Source organism: Emiliania huxleyi, assembly GCF_000372725.1.
Source record: "Emiliania huxleyi CCMP1516 unplaced genomic scaffold EMIHUscaffold_61, whole genome shotgun sequence".
Taxonomy (NCBI): Eukaryota; Haptophyta; order Isochrysidales; family Noelaerhabdaceae; genus Emiliania; species Emiliania huxleyi.
The window spans coordinates 104,281-122,444 of NW_005197426.1; the positions used below are offsets into that span (position 1 = coordinate 104,281).

At 65.4% G+C, this 18,164-nt stretch overlaps 5 protein-coding genes across 5 annotated transcripts in view; 2 read left to right on the plus strand and 3 right to left on the minus strand.

Moving 5' to 3' along the window:
- Nucleotides 1–4,076: 4,076 nt before the first annotated feature.
- On the minus strand, nucleotides 4,077–5,612 carry EMIHUDRAFT_214381 (hypothetical protein; the record flags this gene model as incomplete). Its single annotated transcript, XM_005763933.1, has 2 exons — nucleotides 4,077–4,097; nucleotides 4,167–5,612. 2 exons carry the CDS (start codon nucleotides 5,610–5,612, stop codon nucleotides 4,077–4,079), a joined length of 1,467 nt encoding a protein of 488 aa, XP_005763990.1.
- Nucleotides 5,613–6,078: 466 nt separating this feature from the next.
- EMIHUDRAFT_104628 (hypothetical protein) lies at nucleotides 6,079–8,766 on the plus strand (the record flags this gene model as incomplete). The annotated part of the gene is made up of 8 exons (XM_005763934.1): nucleotides 6,079–6,732; nucleotides 6,801–6,808; nucleotides 6,967–7,204; nucleotides 7,340–7,482; nucleotides 7,680–7,991; nucleotides 8,152–8,274; nucleotides 8,344–8,533; nucleotides 8,626–8,766. The coding sequence occupies 8 exons, from the start codon at nucleotides 6,079–6,081 to the stop codon at nucleotides 8,764–8,766; spliced, it is 1,809 nt and encodes a 602-aa protein (XP_005763991.1).
- A 2,664-nt stretch (nucleotides 8,767–11,430) lies between these two features.
- EMIHUDRAFT_437554 (hypothetical protein) lies at nucleotides 11,431–12,298 on the plus strand (the record flags this gene model as incomplete). The annotated part of the gene is made up of 3 exons (XM_005763935.1): nucleotides 11,431–11,917; nucleotides 12,007–12,090; nucleotides 12,160–12,298. The coding sequence occupies 3 exons, from the start codon at nucleotides 11,431–11,433 to the stop codon at nucleotides 12,261–12,263; spliced, it is 675 nt and encodes a 224-aa protein (XP_005763992.1). The 3' UTR covers nucleotides 12,264–12,298.
- A 1,708-nt stretch (nucleotides 12,299–14,006) lies between these two features.
- EMIHUDRAFT_437557 (hypothetical protein) lies at nucleotides 14,007–16,176 on the minus strand. The gene is made up of 6 exons (XM_005763936.1): nucleotides 15,850–16,176; nucleotides 15,520–15,672; nucleotides 15,190–15,291; nucleotides 14,942–15,040; nucleotides 14,347–14,839; nucleotides 14,007–14,178 (listed from the first exon to the last, which is right to left on the minus strand). The coding sequence occupies exons 1-5, from the start codon at nucleotides 16,162–16,164 to the stop codon at nucleotides 14,786–14,788; spliced, it is 723 nt and encodes a 240-aa protein (XP_005763993.1). The 5' UTR covers nucleotides 16,165–16,176; the 3' UTR covers nucleotides 14,007–14,178; nucleotides 14,347–14,785.
- A 1,807-nt stretch (nucleotides 16,177–17,983) lies between these two features.
- The window catches only part of EMIHUDRAFT_214389 (hypothetical protein), a gene marked incomplete at both ends in the record, with an annotated part of 3,850 nt that continues 3,669 nt past the window's right edge, over nucleotides 17,984–18,164 (minus strand). The window contains one exon of the mRNA XM_005763937.1: nucleotides 17,984–18,000. Coding sequence (XP_005763994.1) covers nucleotides 17,984–18,000 — 17 coding nt within the window. The remainder of the gene's footprint in view (nucleotides 18,001–18,164) is intronic.

Sequence of the window (18,164 nt, forward strand, 5' to 3'; positions counted from 1 at the left end):
GCTCGCCCCCTCGCCGACGCGGATCGTGTCGCCGACCGCAAACCCGTCCCGGCAGGCCACTTGCAGGACCGCGTCGCCCGGGTTTGCAGCCGCGGCCAGCGTGGTCGACGCGGCGTCCTCCCAGAGCGCGTAGAAAGGGAGGGCCCGACTCGGCTCGCTGAGTCCGAAGCCGGTGATATAGCTCAGGTTGAAGTCGACCACCTGAGGGGAGGGGAGCCGAGAGGTGAGCCGAGGTGAGCCGAGGTGAGCCGAGAGGTGAGCCGAGGTGAGCCGAGGTGAGCCGAGGTGAGCCGAGGTGAGCCGAGGTGAGCCTAGATGGGTTGACGTCGACGAGGAGAGAGGGGGAGCTTCTCCACTGGTGTGAGTCCAGGGCCGAGAGCGTAGGCCACCTCTCTCATCTCCTCCTCGAGGGACATTCACTGGCAAGGCCAGCCGTGCGTGCGTGCGTGGGTGCGTGCGTGCGTGCGTGCGTGCGTGCGTGCGTGCGTGCGTGTGTGGGTGCGGCAACAACCTTGCGCGAGAGGGAGAGGTAGAGCCCGTACGCAGGGAAGGAGTAGATGTTCCAGGCGACGTAGTAGTTGGCCTCGTTCTCTGCGACGTACTGCTGGGCCCGCGGGCTCAGCAGAAAGTTGGGCAGGATCTCCGACGCAGTCGGAGGCGAGTAGCCCGCCTAGAGACCTCGAGAGGCCTTGCCTCGGGCTCTCGTCTCGGGCCGCTCTCGGCTCCTCCCGGGACCTCTCCGACGCGGCCGGCGGGGGAGGCGACTCGCACCTGCGGGTCCGTCAGCCAGTCTGGGCAGCTTCCGCCGCCCTCCAGGCAGCTTCCGCCGCCCGCATTCCCAGCAGCCTCGGCCCAGCACGGGAACGGATTCACGCCGCCGCCGTCGCGGCCCGCGTGACCATTGGCCGCAGCGCCGTCGCCGCGCACCGCCCCCGCCGCGGCCCTCGCCGTGCGGCTGTCCCACCGCGCGGCCTCCAAGGCCGCGGCGTAGGACGGGTGCTCCGGCGCCAGCAGCGGCTCGTGCTCGGGAGGCGCCGCCGGCTCTGGCTGCGCGAGCCGGCGCAGCTGCAGCGCGAAGCTGCTCATGGTGCGGTGGAGCGCCATGTACTCCCGGCGCACCGCCTCCGCCTCGGCGCGCGCCGCGCGGTTGCCCGACCGCACCGCCTCCATGGCTGCGGCGTAGCCGCGGTCGGTGGACACGTCGTAGCAGAGCGCCGCCTCGGCAGGCTCAGAGTGGTAGCCGGCGGCATCCGACGAGGACGAGGCTGCGGAGGACGTGGTGGCACCAGAGTTGAAGAGGGGCGACCGGTACTCGCCCAGCCATCGGCGGTCGCGGCCGACCCGCGGCCGCGGCTCGCCGGCCATGGCGGGATCGCGGCCGCCGCCAGAGCCCGCGAGTTTGTTGACTCCTGGTGCTTGTCAGAGATGGAGGAGGACGTGGCAGCGCCAGCGGACGGTCGGGTGGCGGGTGGGGATAAAGGCGGGTCGAGCGCCGATCGCCCCGTGGCGTGGCACGAGCGGGCCTAACCCTACGCGGTCCACCTTGCCACCGAAGCAGCCGGAGAAAAATAATACGCGGTGCGCAGCGAAGCTGGGAATAGGACCGCCGCAAGCGGCGTGGCGTGGAGCGGTTGAGCGTCCCTCCGGGGGCCCCTCTGCGCCGGGGAGGCATTGTTGGAGGCTAGGACGCAAGCGTCCGTCGCCGTTTTCAAACTCGGGGCCGCCCACTCCGTGCTATCACCAGGCTATCACGCGCCTTGCGACACACACCTCTCGGTCGGCGCGCGCTGCTCTCGCTGACCGTGCGCGTCGGCGGTCGGGCCATGCGCCCATGCTGCACAATTTTGATCACACACGTAGCTGCATACTTTTAGCTCAATTTTGCTGATCAATAAAACGATTGTGGCCCGGCGATTCGAAACCCCTGCACTTTGGCCAAGAGCCGGGGCCCCGAGCCGTTTCCCCGCGACTGCTCCGCGCGGCGCGCGACTAGTCGCGCACGCGGCACGGTCGGGTGTGGGCCCCGGGGACAGGGGGACTCCGGGGCCCCCGCGCCTCCCCCAGAGGCCAGAGCTAGCCCCAGAGCGCGCGCGCGGGCGCGGGTGTGCTGTGGGGGCGGTTGTTTTTGGCTAGGATTCGGGGGCGTGCCGTCCTCGTCGCGTTCCTCTCTCTATATACCTATATACAGCGCGTGAAATATATCTACAGCAACTCTACAGCAAGGGCGAAACGAGGCACGGTCGCTCTCCGACATGAGGCGGGTGGCTCAAGGTACTCCAGCATGCTCAACGTACTCGAATGAGTGAGTCACAGCTAGGTTCATTCGACTGACTGCCGCCTGGTGCGACGCCAGAATATTCCGGAGAGCGAAGGGGCGTGGCTGCGTTCGTAGTAGGGATCGGTTGGATCCTTCGGCGCTCGCTTGACAGCGTAGTACGTCGCAGCTTGCCTCGTCGCGTTGCCCGATTCGAGGAAGCCCGCGTCGGGGCTCGCCAGGGTCACCGGCGCATGCCTCGAGATGGCGAGGACGACCGCTGGGTCGACGGGGATCTTCAACCGCTTCTCGCGCCTAACATCAGCAGATCTCGGTCCGTCCCGCGTCCGTCTCGGAAGGGCCACGTCGACCGAGGGCGCCAGCAGAGCTGAGCCGCGACGCGGTGCGGGGCAAGGCCGCCCTCGTTGGCGGCAAAGGCCGGCAAGAAGGCCTCTTCCGGACTGCTGGGCGTGAAGAGGATCTCGTCGAGGTGGACAGAGGCGCCCAGCGTCGAGTTAGCGCTGCCTGGCTCCGACGAGGGCGGAGGCGTCGTGCCGCACGGCGTCCGTGCCCTCGGCGGCAACCAGAGCTGGCAGGCGCCGTGCGACACCACGCGGGCGACGAAGTCCTGCCAGCGGCGGGCATAGGCGAGGACGGTCCCGATCTGGTAGAAGCTGGTGCACTTCCCTCGTGGTAGCTTCCCTCGTGGTAGTGCATCAGGCAGGCGCCAGGCTCGACCAGCTCCCGGTAGAAGGGGTGGTGCTGCGCCTTGGCGGTGGACACGGGGGTTGTCGGCGGCGGTAGAAGGGGCGGTGCTGCGCCTTGGCGGTGGACACGGGGGTTGTCGGCGGCGCAGAGGGGCCTGCGCCCGTGACGCGCCACGCGCCACACGGGCGGATGTAACCCGAGGCATCTATGTGGCGCCGGGAAGCGCCTCGGCTCGCGCGCGCAGTCACGCCGGCCGAGGGAGTGGCGCAAGCGGCGGACGCGCGCCTCCATGCCGGGACGCACCCAGAGCATGTTTGACGCCTGGAGCACGATATAGCGCGCCGCCGGCCACTGCACCGCCGCCGCGATGGCGTTGAGCGCGTGCGCGTAGAGGATGCTGCCTGTGCGGGGCAGATCGCGGCTAGGACGATGCGAGGGTTGGCTACGAGAGCGGGGCCGCCACCTCTTCCCCAGGCGACTGGTATGCGGTGCTGGTTGACGTGGACGCGCCGGTCCTTCGTCCAGCCCGCGATGTCGCCCGCCGAGTAGAGGGCCAGGGCGTTCAGGTGGATGACGACACGTGTGCCATCCTAGGCGCCGTGGGATGAAGCCATTTTTGCGAGCTCTCATAGATTGCCAGTGATCGTTTCTGGTCTGAGAGTGCGGTCTTTCGGCTCTCTCCTATCCTCTCCTCGGCGTAGAGGAAGAGGTTTGTCAGCAGAGAGTCGACCCACGCCGGCGACTCGTAGACCGCCAGCGACACGACGACAACCGCGGTAGAGCGGGCGTGCACCTCCACCGGGGGCATGGGGGGCACGCGCGGTAGCGTGGAGAGCATGAGGAGGTGAGGGACGCACGTTGTCGGTACGCGAGAGGGATGGATGACCCCCGTACGAGAGCGAGCAAATTCTTTTCCTGCCGACCCCAGGGTTCCGGCTCCTTCAGGGGGTCTGTTGACCCCGGTTAGACCCTATGCAATAGGTAGGTAGGTCCGGTTTTGACCGCCCCAGAGGGCCCCGCAATAGGTAGGTACCCCCTATTTTCGTCTTTTTTCGCTTCGCTGCGCGCGGCCTGGGGGGTAGATAGGTAGATAGGTAGGGCGTTTTGGTGCGAGTCAGGGTGCACAGAGCCCTATCTGGGTACTAGCTGGCGAGGCACTCCCACGCCTCACGGGGTCCCCCCTTGCCCGGGGGGGCGAGGGAACCCGAGAGGCGAGCCTCGCCTCCGCAGAGCCGAATGGAGACGCTGCGCCGGCAGTGACGAGAGTGAGGCCAGCCGCGAGTGACGTGCTTAGGAGTGCGACACGGCACGACGAGGAGAGGTCGTTGAGCAAGCTGCACAGCCGATCACGCCGCGCTGCCTTAATGCTGCCGTTGATGACGACAACGGCATGTGTCCCATACTTATGCCGCAGCCACGCGCGGAGCAGCTCAAGAGGGGCCTGCTCGAACGACGCGACGACAGCTCGCTCGTTCATCTCTAGGATACCCTCGAGTAGCCTCGCCGCAACCTGTAGCTTGCCGGACAGCAAGAGGCGATTGCCTGGCGCGCGTGGCCAGATTTTGACCTCCATCGCGAGCGACGGTCTGGCCTCCGCCTTTGAGCGCAGAGACTGCAGCTCGCTGCAACCCGTCCGCAGCAGGAGGAGCCGCTTAAATCCGTTGCTGCTGACGCTGTCGGCAGCGAGCTCCCGAGCGCAAATCTTTAAGTACAGCGCGCTCTGCGGCGCCGATAGGCCGTGCACAATGATGAACGTCTTGCTGGGCGGCAGTCCCCGCCGCAATTCACGGTTCGTTCGCCGCAGCTGCAGCTTGCCGCACGATCCGCCGCCACCTGCGGTGGCTACCCCGAAGAGGCCGTGAAGAATGTCCCACGCCGCCGCCGCTGCCGCCGTCCCTTGGCCTACCTCGATGGGCCGAGCCACGAACGTCTCGAACGCGGAGCGGTCGATGAGATTGGGACAAATTTGAGCGAGGACGCCGAAGAGCTCCCAGATGTTGTTTGAGAAGGGCGTCGCGGTGATGCACAAACGACGAGCCGCAGAGATTCCATAGACGGCGCACGAGACCTCCGACTCCGTGTTCTTGAGCTTGTGCGCCTCGTCCATCAGCAGTAGATCGACGCGCGACGAGGCAAAGCGGCGGGCGTTCTGCCGCACCTGCTCGTATCCGATGATCACAATGAGATGGGCTGGTGCGGCAGTAGCGAGGAGCTGCTGAAGCGCCGTGGCCGTGTGCACGCCGCCGGTGCCGGCGGTGACGACGTTCAAGCCGCCACCAGGAACCCACTTCGCGAACTCGTTGCTCCACACCATCACCAGGTTCGCCGGCGCGCACACAATCACCCTCGACGCGAGGCCCCGAGTGACCAGCGTCGCCACGACTGTGATAGCCTGCAGCGTCTTCCCGAGTCCGGTGTCGTCGCCCAGGAGGCCACCGTAGCAGCCAGAGAGGTGCGCGCCAGTGACCGCGCCGAAGAGCCAGCGCACGCCGTCCTGCTGATAGGGGTAAAGTCGCGCACCCAATGCGAATGGAACGAGATGACGAGTACCGTCCGCATCGGCCAGCTCGAGCGGCGCCCCTGCGCCGCGGTCCGTCGACTGGGTGTCCGCCCCCGTCTCGGACGCCTCGCAGGCCGCCTCACCGCTCATGTGGTGACAGAATCCGCCGAATCATCGACGCTGGCACAGCTCAAACGGCGCGGCCTCAGCGAGTGGGCCAGGTGGCGCCGGACTTTTTGCCACCACCTCCACGAGTCCGTCCAGTGCACCCACTGGCCAGATGCCGAGCCTCGGAGGCTCAATCGAGCGCCGAGTCAGGCCGACCTGGCACTGCTGAGGCAGGTCACGCCTGCTGGGACGAGCCCCGCGAGACTGCGTCAGCTGTTTTCACAGCAGGCTGGAAGTACCTCGCCAGGGTACTAGGAATCCTAACAGGAGCCGGAACCCTGTGTGTCGGCTCCGCGAGCCAAGAATCGTGTGCAGCGTGTGTTGTGTGTGCGTGTGGGCCCGTCCTCGGTGCTACGAGGTGTGTAAGACTGACTGACTGACTGCCGACATACAGTTGTACTACGGAGTGGGCTGCGGTCGAGCTGTGGACAGATTCGCCGTCGCCGCGATGCCGCTCTGGGCCGTGGACGACTCGCTCGCCGCGCAGCTCACCCGCAACGCACGGCAGATCGTGCAGCTCCTCAAGGACATCCAGGTCGACATCGTCCGGCACGTGCGGACGGCGCTCTCGCTCAAGATCACGGTGGTCGGCGTGAGCGTCGACGGTCTGATGGCGCTGCTCGGCGCCACAGTGATCGTGGTGGTGCTCTGCCGCTGGCAAGGCACCAGCCGGATGCTCCGGTGGCCGATCCTCCTCCTCATCCTCACCAACATCGTCGCGGATCTGGTCGGCTACCTGGCTGTCCGCTGCACGATCAAGCTGGTCGAGTGGCTGCTCGCGAGGGCAACCTCGTGGGAGGCACAGGTCCCGCTCGAGCCTGGCGAGGGGTACGCGGAGTGGCTGGCAAAGGCGGAGGCGCTCGACGCCAGCGACGGGCGAGCGGCGTGGCGCGCGAGGCTGGAGTCGGAGCTGTACGACTGGAGGCACGCGCAGGCGACGGCGCAGCGGCTGAGGCAGGCGAGGGAGGAGGGCGACGCGGCGGCGCTGATGCGGCTGCTGCTGCCGTGCCTCAAGCCAAACGTGGCGGGCGTGCAGGAGTACGAGCTCTACTGCCGCGCGCGCGCCGGCACCAAGCACGCCATCTCTGCGCTGATCGAGGAGGTCAGCACGTCGCTGCGCTGGACCGCCTCTCTAGATGCGGACACAGAGCTCCCCGTCGCTCCCCGTAGCTCAGCAGGTCGCCGCGTCGGATCGCCCGGCCCTTGGCACGGAAGGACGGACCCTTGTGCACCGCCTAGCACTCGAGACGACAGAGGGCGTGTGCTGGTACTCAAGACACAGCCGCCCTCTCTCACTCGTCGTTGGGTGCAGCACGTGTATGCCCTCTCCGCCTAGGATCGCCGACACGCGCCCCACCTCTCCCGACACGGCCGCCTTCCTGCGAACCGCGCACGTCGCCTTTGGCAACGAGGCGCTCGTGCTGTCTGGCGGAGCAACGCTCGGCATCTACCACTACGGAGTTCTCAAGGCGCTACTCAGCGAGGGACTGCTACCCGCCGTGATCAGCGGCACGTCGGCCGGCGCGGTGGTGGCGGCGATGGCGTGCTGCCGCACCGACGACGAGCTGCAGCGGGTGCCAGCGATGGCCCGAGATGGCGCGAGATGGCGCGAGATGACGCGAGATGACGCGAGATGGCGCGAGATGACCCCGAGATGGCGCGAGATGACGCGAGATGGCGCGAGATGACGCGAGATGGCGCGAGATCAGGTGCTCGAGGACGAGAGCGACCTCTTCCGAGAGATGGGCTCGGAAGGCCCCTTCGCCGACAGCGAGGGGCGGGCAGACACGGTGGGCCGGCAGCTGTGGCGGCTGCTGCGGCACGGGCGGATGTACGACGCCGAGCAGTTCCGGTGCGGCCTCGCCTGGTTCACTCGCGGCTTCACCTTCCGCGAGGCGCCGCCCCGAGCTCACACCCGAGATCACTTGAGATGCCACGAGAGGCCCCGAGATGGCCCCGAGATGGCCCCGAGATGGCCCCGAGATGGCCACGAGATGGCCCCGAGATGGCCCCGAGATGGCCCCGAGATGGCCCCGAGATGGCCCCGAGATGGCCCCGAGATGGCCCGAGAGGTGGCACCTCGGGCGCACAAGCCCTCTGGACGTGCAGCAAGACTCTCGAGAGCTGCGAGCAGGCGTACGGGCACTCTGGCCGCACGCTCAACATCACTTGCACGCCGCTCAAGTCGCGAGGGAACGGCGCGCCGCCGCTGATGCTCAACCACATCGACACGCCCCACATCGACATCGCGTCCGCCGTCACCGCCTCGGCGTGCGTCCCTGGGCTGATCGAGCCGGTCGTGCTGCTGGAGCGGGGCCCCGACGGCGCGCTGCGCCCCTTGGACCACCTCGACGCGAGATTGTCCGAGATCGTCTGCTGAGGTTGCAATCTCGCGTAGGCGCCCTCCGCCCCTTCCACCACCTCGACGCCAGCGACGACCGCATCACGCTGCGAGACGGCTCCCCTCGAGGCGGACGTGCCGCTCAAGCAGTTCACCCGAGATCACTCGAGATGTCCCGAGGTTAGGCTCCTTCGAGTCGGACGTGCCGCTCAAGCAGCTGCTCGGCGCCTTCGGCTGCTGCTTCACGATCGTCTCGCAGGTCAACCCGCACATCGCCTGCTTCTACGCCCACCCGTGCGGCAGGTTTGGCGGACCGCGGGCGGGGAGCGGGTGATCTCGGCTGATCTCGGCTCATCTCGGCTCATCTCGCAGGCCTGGCCGGCCGTCGGCGGGGCGCGACCGCACCGGCGCGTGGAGGGGGGGCTTCCTGCTGAGCGCGATCGAGGTTGCGATCAAGGAGGACTTGCGGCGCCACTTGCGGACGATTCAGCGGCTGCGGCTGATGAGCGACCTGACCGGTTTCGACTTGACTCAGATGTGGCTTCAGGAGCAGGACGGCTCGGTGACGCTCAGCCCCGCCGTACAGCTGGGCGACCGAGATGGCGCGAGATTGCCCGAGATTGCCCGAGATGACCCGAGACGCCCCGAGATTAGGTGACGCTCACTCCCGCCATCCAGCTCGGCGACCTCACCGCCCTCATCTCCAACCTGGAGGAGCCGGCGCAGCTCTCACGACGCATCCCCGCGAGACGGAGCGCGCGACCGCCCGTGAAGTGGACCGGCAACCGGTCCTGACTCTCAATGAACAGGCATCCGCGAGATGGAGCGCGCGACGTTCGAGGCGTCCGCGCTGCTCCGCACGCGCTTCGACGTCCGCGCAGCGCTGGACGAGTGCATCGCTGCCGCCGGCTTGCGCGCTGCGGCCTCCGACCGCTGGCTGCACGACGCGCGGTCGGCCCACACGCCCCCCTCCTCCCAGCAGCGGCGCGAGCGACTTGGTGGCGGGGAGGAGGAGCCGGAGGCACGCGCCCGGCCGCCCGCCGCGGACGACGGGTCGGCGCTGGCGGCTGGGCTTGGGGGAGGTCCGCATCGCCGCCGCGCCGCCCGCTCGCCCACACCGCGGCGCGGCCGCCTTGACGCTTGAGAGTTGAGAGGGGAACTGAGAGTCGCGGTGTAACAACAACACATGTGCATGCACATGCACATGTGCATGCACATGCACATGTAAGAGCCACATGGTCATGTGGTTATGGACTAGTTGCAAAAAGTCTGTGGTGCAAAAAGAAGCAAAAACTACCAAAAACGCTGTCACGGCCAGCTCGGCACTATCTACGAAAAAAGTGACGTAGAGCACCCACTTTTTAAGCGTTCCGCGCACACACAAGGTCCGCCTGCGTGCGCCGCCAGCTTCCCAGGGCCATCGCGCGAAAAACGACGGAGGAGATGCATCCTAGCTGTCGCCACCGAAGGCGACTCGACGCCGCTGAGATCGGAGATCAAGCTCTGACAGGTCACACGTCGCTCCTTTGACGCCGACGTGACTCACCCGTACAGAGCGCATCAGGACACAGTCTCGACACGCTCGGTACGACACCTGCGACCCGTCTCGGGTCAGGTGGCACGACACTCATCGCACCTACCAGCGCTGCCGTGCAGGTTGCCACGACGAGGTCGAGCACGCTTCTATACGCTCGCCCAGCCTTCCTTTCCATCCCATTAGGCAGCCTGGGAACGGTGGCGGTCAGAGGCAAAGCCTGCGAGGGGTGGTGGAACCACATGTCACGGCCACCGCCGGCTCGACGCGACGATAGCCTCCGGAGGCTGACTTTGAGGCACCATCATCGGACGATGTCGACGAGTTGGGTCGCTCTCGCGGTATCCAGGTAGCCCCCCATACTAGTAGCACCAGCCATGGCGCCTCAGGGAGCGCGGGCGAGGGCGCTGGGAGCAACACGGACAAAAAAACATCAAAAGTGGTCATTATCACACCACCCGTATTTGCAACTAGTCCATGTAGTAAGCGTGGGAGGAATGGGAGGACGGCACGCCACTCTTGTAGCATGCAGGTTGCAGTCTGCATGGATTAGCCTCTGCATAGAAGGGCTGATTCTATATTCCGTATTTCTCTGAATATGCAGAATGCAGATGCAGAATGCAGAACCCAGCCCAAAATGTTTAGTGTCTGCCGTATGAGGCGGTATGTGCAGGAGTGCAGCAGGATGCAGGACCCCAGGATGCAGAAACCAGAATCGGACCCAAAATTGATTCTTCTGCATGGATTGGTGCAGGATGCAGGATGCAGAATGCAGGATGCAAAATCAGACCCAAAGAGCTTGTCCGTCGGGTGCAGCTGACAGTGCATCCGCATCCTGCATTCTGCATCGGGTGCTCGGTCTAGGGGTGGGAGAAGCCAAGGACATGGTCCCCACCTGCACGAGCAGGATCTTGTAAGGACGATCAGGGACACAGGGGAACGGGAGCGGGGAGCGCATCGCGACCATTGTGCTGCGCGGCGTTGCGGTTTCTTGCCTTGTAAAATTCTTTTGAGCGCTCCCGGCAGGGTTCCAACTTTTTGCGGGGTATGGTATGGTAGCATCGCGGCCCAAAGGGTGGGGGAGGGTATGGTCCTGACCGCCCAAGACTAGCCCTCGACAGGGGTGGGGGGTATGGTCCCTCGGCCTCTACTGCCGCCGCCGAGCCCGCAGCGCCATGAGGTAGGAGCACGCGCCCGTGTCGCGGAGCTGCTGCAGCTGCTCCACACTCCTAACACACTCCCCTCGCCGACACCCTTCTGGTTGCGGAGCGCCTCAATGTCGCGCGAATCAACATAGCCGTCGCTCAGAATGCTCGGCAAGATCTCGAACGCCAGCCGTCCAAGTTGGTTGACCTTTGTGTTGCGATGTACTAAAAGTCCCCCGAGAGGTTGCGCCGCTGGCGCAGCCGGCCAACCCGCTCGAGGCGACCACCGGAGAGGCGACCACCGGAGCGGGGGCACCCACCGGAGGGGCACCCGCCGGCACGGCGATGCCAATGGAGGACCTCGCCGGTGCGGTGGCCCGCGGGGCGGCCGGCGCGGCGGCCATCGGAGCCGCCCGCACGGGGACGGCCGGCGCGGCGCCTGCTGGTGCAGGTGCGGCGACCGGCGCGGGTGCCGCGCCCGCCGCTCGCCCAGGCGATTGCCAACTTCGCCGCCGCGCTCTTCTAGACGAAGACGGCGGCCATCCGCGCGTATCTAGTGTGCGTGTCGGTGTCTGCAGCCTCCTGGAGCCTCCTACCTAGCAGTAAGGCGGCCGGCGGTGGGGCGAGGGGGGGGGGGGGGGGTATGGTCCCCTCAGTGGGAGGCTGGGTCTGTCAACAGGCGGGGGGGTATGGTCTCCAGGTGGGTTGGCGAGATACCCCATACCATACCAAAAAGTCCGAACCCAGCGGCCGAAGAGGTCGGGTGCCTTTATATCCAAGATGCTTTCGGTTCTCCTCCCTCTGCCCCACGCCTACGTGCCGCTCGTCACCTTTGACGGTGCAGCCTCCACCACGCACAAATTCACAACAGAGTCGGATCCGGTGATGGGTGGCCGCTCGACGTCCTCGTGGCATCTCACCAAGGACGCCGCTGGCACACCGATCGGCCGCTTCTCCGGTGTCTGCCGCATCGTGCCCTCCCTCCGGGCCCCGGGCTTTGTTTTTGCACTGACCGGCTCGCCGCTGCTCTCCTCGTTTCCCGACGCCTCGGCCGAGGATGGGCTACTCCTGAAGCTGAAGAACGCCGCCGGCAACGTCACAGACGGCTACAAGTTCGCCTTCTGCGACAGCCGGATCAACCCATATCGCTGCCAGTTTGGAACCTTCAAGGCGGACCTCAAGCTCGCGCCGGCCTCCGCGGCGGCGGCGCCGCAGACGCTCTTCGTGCCGTGGAGCCGCTTCAGCGACAAGTGGTCGCCAGCCACAGGTCTGCGGGAGAGGCCTGGGCCGGGTGTCGGGGGCGGGGCGGGGGCCCGCGTCTCGACGCCTCCCCACACCCGCCGCCGCCCAAGTTAGGCGAGCACACCGCCGAGCAGCCTCCGAAGCCGTCGAGCCTCGCCTCAATCACGCAGCTGCAGGTCTGGGTGGAGGGCGTCGCGGGTGCACTACCTGCCTGCGCGGCGTTCTATCCGTGCAGTCGTGGAGAGCGCGTGGGCGCACTGTGAGTAGGCGAGTTCGCGCTCGACGTGTACGAGGTTGGCGCCGGAAAGGCGTCCGATCTGGACGGTGCGCCGCCGGCCGTGTCGCAGACTGCGGCTGCACTCGCTGCGTGACATGTGTGTAAATAAATAAAACGGGCACGCCAAACGAGGGGTGGGAGAAGGACAGGGTCCCCACCTGCACGAGCAGGATCTTGTAAGGACGATCAGGGACACAGGGGAACGGGAGCGGGGAGCGCATCGCGACACGGAGGGGGGCTGGGCAGGGTTCACCCACACGTGACACGACAGGGTCCCCCAGGGATTCCTCTCTCGTATAGGACAGGTTGCACCCGGCGGCACGGGGGCAGGCGCGGGCCTCCTACTGGTTGCGCTCTCCTAGTTCTCCTGCTACTGACCGGCGAGCCTGGCGGTCCCCGCTGTACTACAAGGATGTGCTGACTCGATTCTACCTCGAATTCTTCTACCCCCACGACTCGGAACACGAATGTGTGACAGGACCATCGGGTCCTTCGGCCACCAAAGCGGGATCACCCGAGAGCAGCTGAGCCTGCCTCTGGCCTCGCCTCCCTCTCCTTCAGGCATTCGTGGCATCCTATGGGTCGTCCAGAGTATCGACCTCTGGCTTGTCAGCCGCCCCACCGAGGGCACCATGAAGTACAGCGATCGCCACCTCGCTGGCCTCTCCGCAGGCCCCCCCGACCGCGTCGAACTCATCGGCGCGGGCTCTCTCGGCTACGGGACCGGCCCCAGCTTCGGCTGAGGGCTGACAAGCTGCCGAGCCCAAAATCACTGTGAGAGTCGTGATTTCTTGTTGGTTAATAAAAATCTCTCTCTCTCTGACAAAAGGGACAGTGACAGGTTCGCAGCACGGTGGACTCCCTATTCCACTGGCAATCTCTCTCGACTAGCGACCTTCCTCCGGCTTCTCACATGCGTAAATAAATAAATAAACAAAGAGCTGGACAAATACCAAATTCCAAATCGCAAACATATAAACCCAAACACAGGCGGCGACGTGGCATACGAGCTCATAGGAGAAGGAGGCGGGCACAAGTTCCAAGGACGCACGAGCGAGCGAGACAGCAGCCATGACGATGATGATTCAGCGCGTGAACGCCAACTCGCCGGCACAGGCCGTGAAGAGCCGCGCACGCGGGCCGACGATTACGCAGCTGCGTGCCAAGCAGGCCGCTCTTGTGGCCGCATCCAAGCTCGCGGCTTCGAGTAACGCCGAGGCGAGTGTGGTAAGGCACTCGCCCGTCGACGAAGCCAAGCGGTGGGCAAGCGGCAAAGGCCGCAAAGTGGGCTTCGCAAAAGCACGTGCCACCTTCCGTGGCGGCGGCACGGGAATCGCGGCGACGGCGGCGAAGCACGACTCGCTCATAATAAAAACGGTCAAACTCTGAGACGAGGGAAATAAACAAAGTGCAGTAGAAAATAATAAATAAAACGGACACACCAAACAAGGGATGGGAGAAGGACAGGGTCCCCACCTGCACGAGCAGGATCTTGGAAGGACGATCAGGGACACAGGGGAGGAACGGGAGCGAATAAAACGGGCACGCACATGCGTACAAAAAAATACAAAATAGCGCAGTCATCTCCAGGGAGAGATGGGCGACGCACACGAACACAGAGGGACAGTGCGCACCCCGCCCCGCTCGCAGGGCGTGCATCACACAGGTGGACTGTGTGACCGACATGCGTTCCTAAGCCCCGATATTCTATTTAGAGCAGCAAGAAGCCACAGGCGCGAGCTTGGCCACACACCTCCACCCGAGCGCCGCGCCACGCGCCGGCACTGCCAGCATCTCCCCCCGGCGCCGCTTCGCCTCCACCGCTTCTGCTCGTGGAACAGGTATCAGAAGGAGCATGGCTTTCGGCATCATGAACACCCGGCGGTACGCGCTGGTGTACAGCACGCTGGGCGCGCTCTTCCTCAACTGCTGCTCGCTGTACTGGACGATGTGGTCCGTCCTCACCATGTCGCTCTTCATGCTCACCATCACAGACTTTATGTTTTTCGAGGCGCGGGCACCTCTGCCGCCTCTGCCGCCTCCCTCCGCACCGCGCCGCCCTACATCCCCCCCCCTTCGCGCCTGCCCCCCGCCACGACCGCCGCGACGCCCCGGTGGCCCGAAACCGCCTTCACTGACCTCGACGACGGCTGGCTCACCGACCCCTTCTCACTCGCAGGACTCTGAGTTTTGGTGAGGGCAGCTGCGGCGGCGCCCGCCGCCTCGCCGCGCCGAGGGGCAGCGCGCTCCTCTGTACGTACGGTCGCGGGAAGGGGGTTAGGGGGCTAGGCGGGCATTGCGATCGGTCCCACCGTGTCGGCCGATTGTGTCACTGCGAGCACATGCGGGGCGGCCGCTGTGTTCGGCGGAGTCGCACTCGCTCGCCCAGCCCGGCGCAGCGGTCTCTGCTCTCTCGAGTCTCGTCTCTCATTCCGTCTCGCTCATCGCGCTTCTTGTGGTTGGTTTGGTCTGTTGTAAATGTAAAACGGCGCAGCATCACACACAGTCCCGCGCCGCCGACCCAAGTGCTTCATACACAGGAGAGGGCGCATCGGGTGCCGGGGAGGCCCGTGTCAGGCGATCCCGATATCGTCGGCAGGCTCTGGTCTAATCTCTTCACGCGGCGATGTCCGTGTACGTCTTGAGCGCGGCGAGAACGTCCGCAAACTCCTGCGGCGTGGGGTCGGGGCGGCTTGGTGAGGTGGCCACGAACGGGGGGGGCAGGAGGTGCCTTCGGGGGGAAGGGGGGGGGGGGAGGGGGAGGGGGGGGACCCGAGCCTTGTTTGCCAGGGCGGGCTCCTTCTTCTTGCACGCGAGGTCGAAGGCCTCGATCTCGGACCAGTACTTCTTGTACGCCTTCGTCGCCGCCTCCTGCAGCCCGGGGGGCGGGGGGGGGGGGGGGGTGAACGGCGCCCAGACGACTTTCACCGTTCCCACGCAGCAGACCCCCTCCCCCCGTCCTTTTGAGCTGCACAGCTGCACAGCTGCTCCCCCCCCTCCGACAGCCCCCCCCCCCCCACCCTGTTCGCCGCGGGGCGTGCGGTGGGCGAGGGGGCGCGCGCCTTCTTCTCGCCCTCGAGCACGCCGTTCATCGCAAGCATCGACGAGCGCATAGTGTAGGCCTGGGGAAGCGACGGGCGGTCGCGGCTCAAGTGGCTGCGTGTTTGCCGGGACCAATCCGGACGGCCGCGGAAGGGAGTTATCGCGGTTTGGAAGCGACGCAGCCGGGCGGCGGGCGCTTACGGAGACGCCGCCAAGGAAGGGGCGGTGCCGGCGGCGGTGGGAGCGGACGAACGAGGAGCGAGACTCAAGGGTTTGGTGGCGGCGGCGGCGGCCGGCAGCAGGGGGACGGGGCAGCCACACTCGAGTTTGGCGGGCGGCGCGCGCGCCTGGATGCGGAGCTCGTCGCGGAGGAACCACCACGTCTTCGAGTCAATCTTGGGCTGCAGCGACGAGATGCGCGACGACGACTCCAAGAAGGACTTCTTCTCGCGAGAGACGTCCTGCGGCGGCGGCGGCGGCGGCGGCGGTGGAGCGGCGGTTTGCGGGGGAGGGAGCAGCGGCGAAGGTGGCGGCGGCGAGGGGGGGCGATGAGGGCTGGCGGCGGCCGGGGAACGCGGAGTGGAGGTGAGTTGGCGATGCGGCGCCCGAGGGCGGCGGCAGCGAGGGCGGCGGCGGACCTTTTGGTAGCCCTTTGCCAGGAACTCGCCGTCCGACTTTTTGAAGCCGAAGGTTGCGTCGGGGCCCGACTGGGGGCCGCCGGGCTGGTATGGGCTCGAGATATCCGACATCCCAAAGATGCCAATCTTGCCAAACTCGCCCGACTTGGCCGACGCGCTAGAGACGGCAGTCGTCGCAGCGGCGAGCATGGCGGAGCCGGTGACGAGGGCGTCGCGGCGGCTGGAGTCGGCGCGCATCGTGCACGCGGCGCGGGGCGTCGTCACGACCGGGCGGCCGGACGAGAGCGCAGTGAGGGAAGTCGTCAGCGAGAGCATGGGCGAGGGCAACAGGAATTAGGTCGTGCGAGATGCGAGCACGTATTTTTCTTTTTTAGCACCTTAATATCTCCTTGCGAGACAGTTCTTCGCCTCCCTACTCGCGTACTTACTTTCTTGCCTGCATGCGCCCTTTCTGCACTGGCCGCCCTCACCCGAGAGCCCTCACGCGTTGGCCTGCACAAGCTTTTCCGGCAAACAAAAAGGAAAACAGAGGGTCCCCAGCACTTTGCGTTTCCGGAAATTTCCAGGGAAAACAGAGGGTGTTTGGTGCTCCATTCTGGAAACTCGCGAGTTTCCCTGAGTCTGAGAGCTGGTCTGGGGCAAAATCTGACGCAAAATTGAGGAAATCGGCACGATACCCAGGCGGTCGCAGGGTATTTTCCAGGTATACCCGGTGGCCCTTCTGTTGCTCTCCCAAAGCCCAAAGCCCAATATCCACCCCCCCCCCCCCCCTTCCCTGCCGCCGTGCCAGGACTTGCTGCACCTTGTGGCGGAACCAGGGGGCGACGCGTATCATACCGGTGAGGGAAGGGCTGCCGGCGTGATGCGGAAAGATCTGTGACGGCGGGCTGGTGCCGGTGATTCAGCAGTCGGCTCTAGCGACCGCAGGGTAGAGGACGCCGGAGGGACTCCATGCCTCTCGTCTAGCCTCTGTACTCTGGGATGATGATGACGCACTCGACTCGACTTGTGCTCCATCGGTTACGGTTCTTGCCCAGTTAAAGCCGTAGTTCTTCGGTCGGTCTCGGTGTGTTCGAGCTGCGTTCGAGGTGCGTCGAGATGTGTCGTTGCCGTGGAGACTACGTATCTCATTCTGTACGCGTGTCAGCCGTGTACACTTTTCACTCTACCAGTGTTGAAGCTAGAGCCCGCCGCCGCGCCCCATCTTCTCTCGAACTCTCCATCTGTACACTGACCACTGACCTCTTCTGCCGTGTCTGCGCGCACTCAATGGATGGGTAGTAGAGGGGGGGGTAGACAGAAGACGGGCTCAAACTTAGACGCTGGTGATCGGACTCACGAACTTAGACGTCACGAGGCGGCCAGTTCCGGAGCGTCTCTGCAGCACCCGCCCAGCAACAGCCCAGCCAGGCCGCCCAGTCCGGCCCGCGGTCTGCTAAAAAGTGTAAACCCTGGACCAGCGAAAGGACAACCGCGGGCCTCGGATGCTCGCCCGGACGCGGACCCACCGTGCGAGTTGCAGACCCGGAGGTGGCCGACCCAGCTCACCCCCAGAGAGGCCATGCCCAGGGTCAGGCATAAAAGGGGGGTGTTTTTCCGTCCGTCCAATGCCTTCAGTTTGCTGAAAAGCAAAGTAAGTTGATTAATTGTAGCCGCTGTGGGGCGACGGCACTCTCCTGTGCCTGTGGTGGGAAAAGAGATATGCGGTCTGTGACCAACTAGCTCTGAAGTCCTGAGTGGTTCGCCAACTCGCGCAACTGTGAAGTGGCCAGTCCGTGCACCGGCTGTGAAGCTGTCAGTGATCCAAGATGGACCCTTCTTCTTCCACAGAAAGCCCCGATTCACCTCTGCTGTCTTCGGGGAAGCGATCCGGTACGACAATGCTTGCTGGCATCCTCATAGTGATTGGCTCAGCACTCGCATTTTGATTTTGATCTTCAACCGAAACCGTCACCCCGGCCCCACTGCTGGCCCCAGCTTTTTGTGTGTAGTAGTGAGACTAGAGTGCACGCGTAGTAAAACACCACCGACGAACATCAGGGTATTTGGTACACCGCAGGGGGCGCAAACCGACAGGCGACACAATCATACGGTACCCCGCGTGCCACACGGTACAGCACAGACAGACGCTTCGCTAAAAGACTCGAGCCCCTCGAGAACGACACCGTACATATAACGCGGCGACCCGTCTTCAGGTTCAGCGTGGTCAGTGGAGGTGCATATGCAACAGAACCCCCCCCCCCTTGTTAGGGATGGGGCTTGTGTAAATGTTAGGTCCGCGCGCCGTTCCTGAGGCTGATCGAGAAATCAAGCGT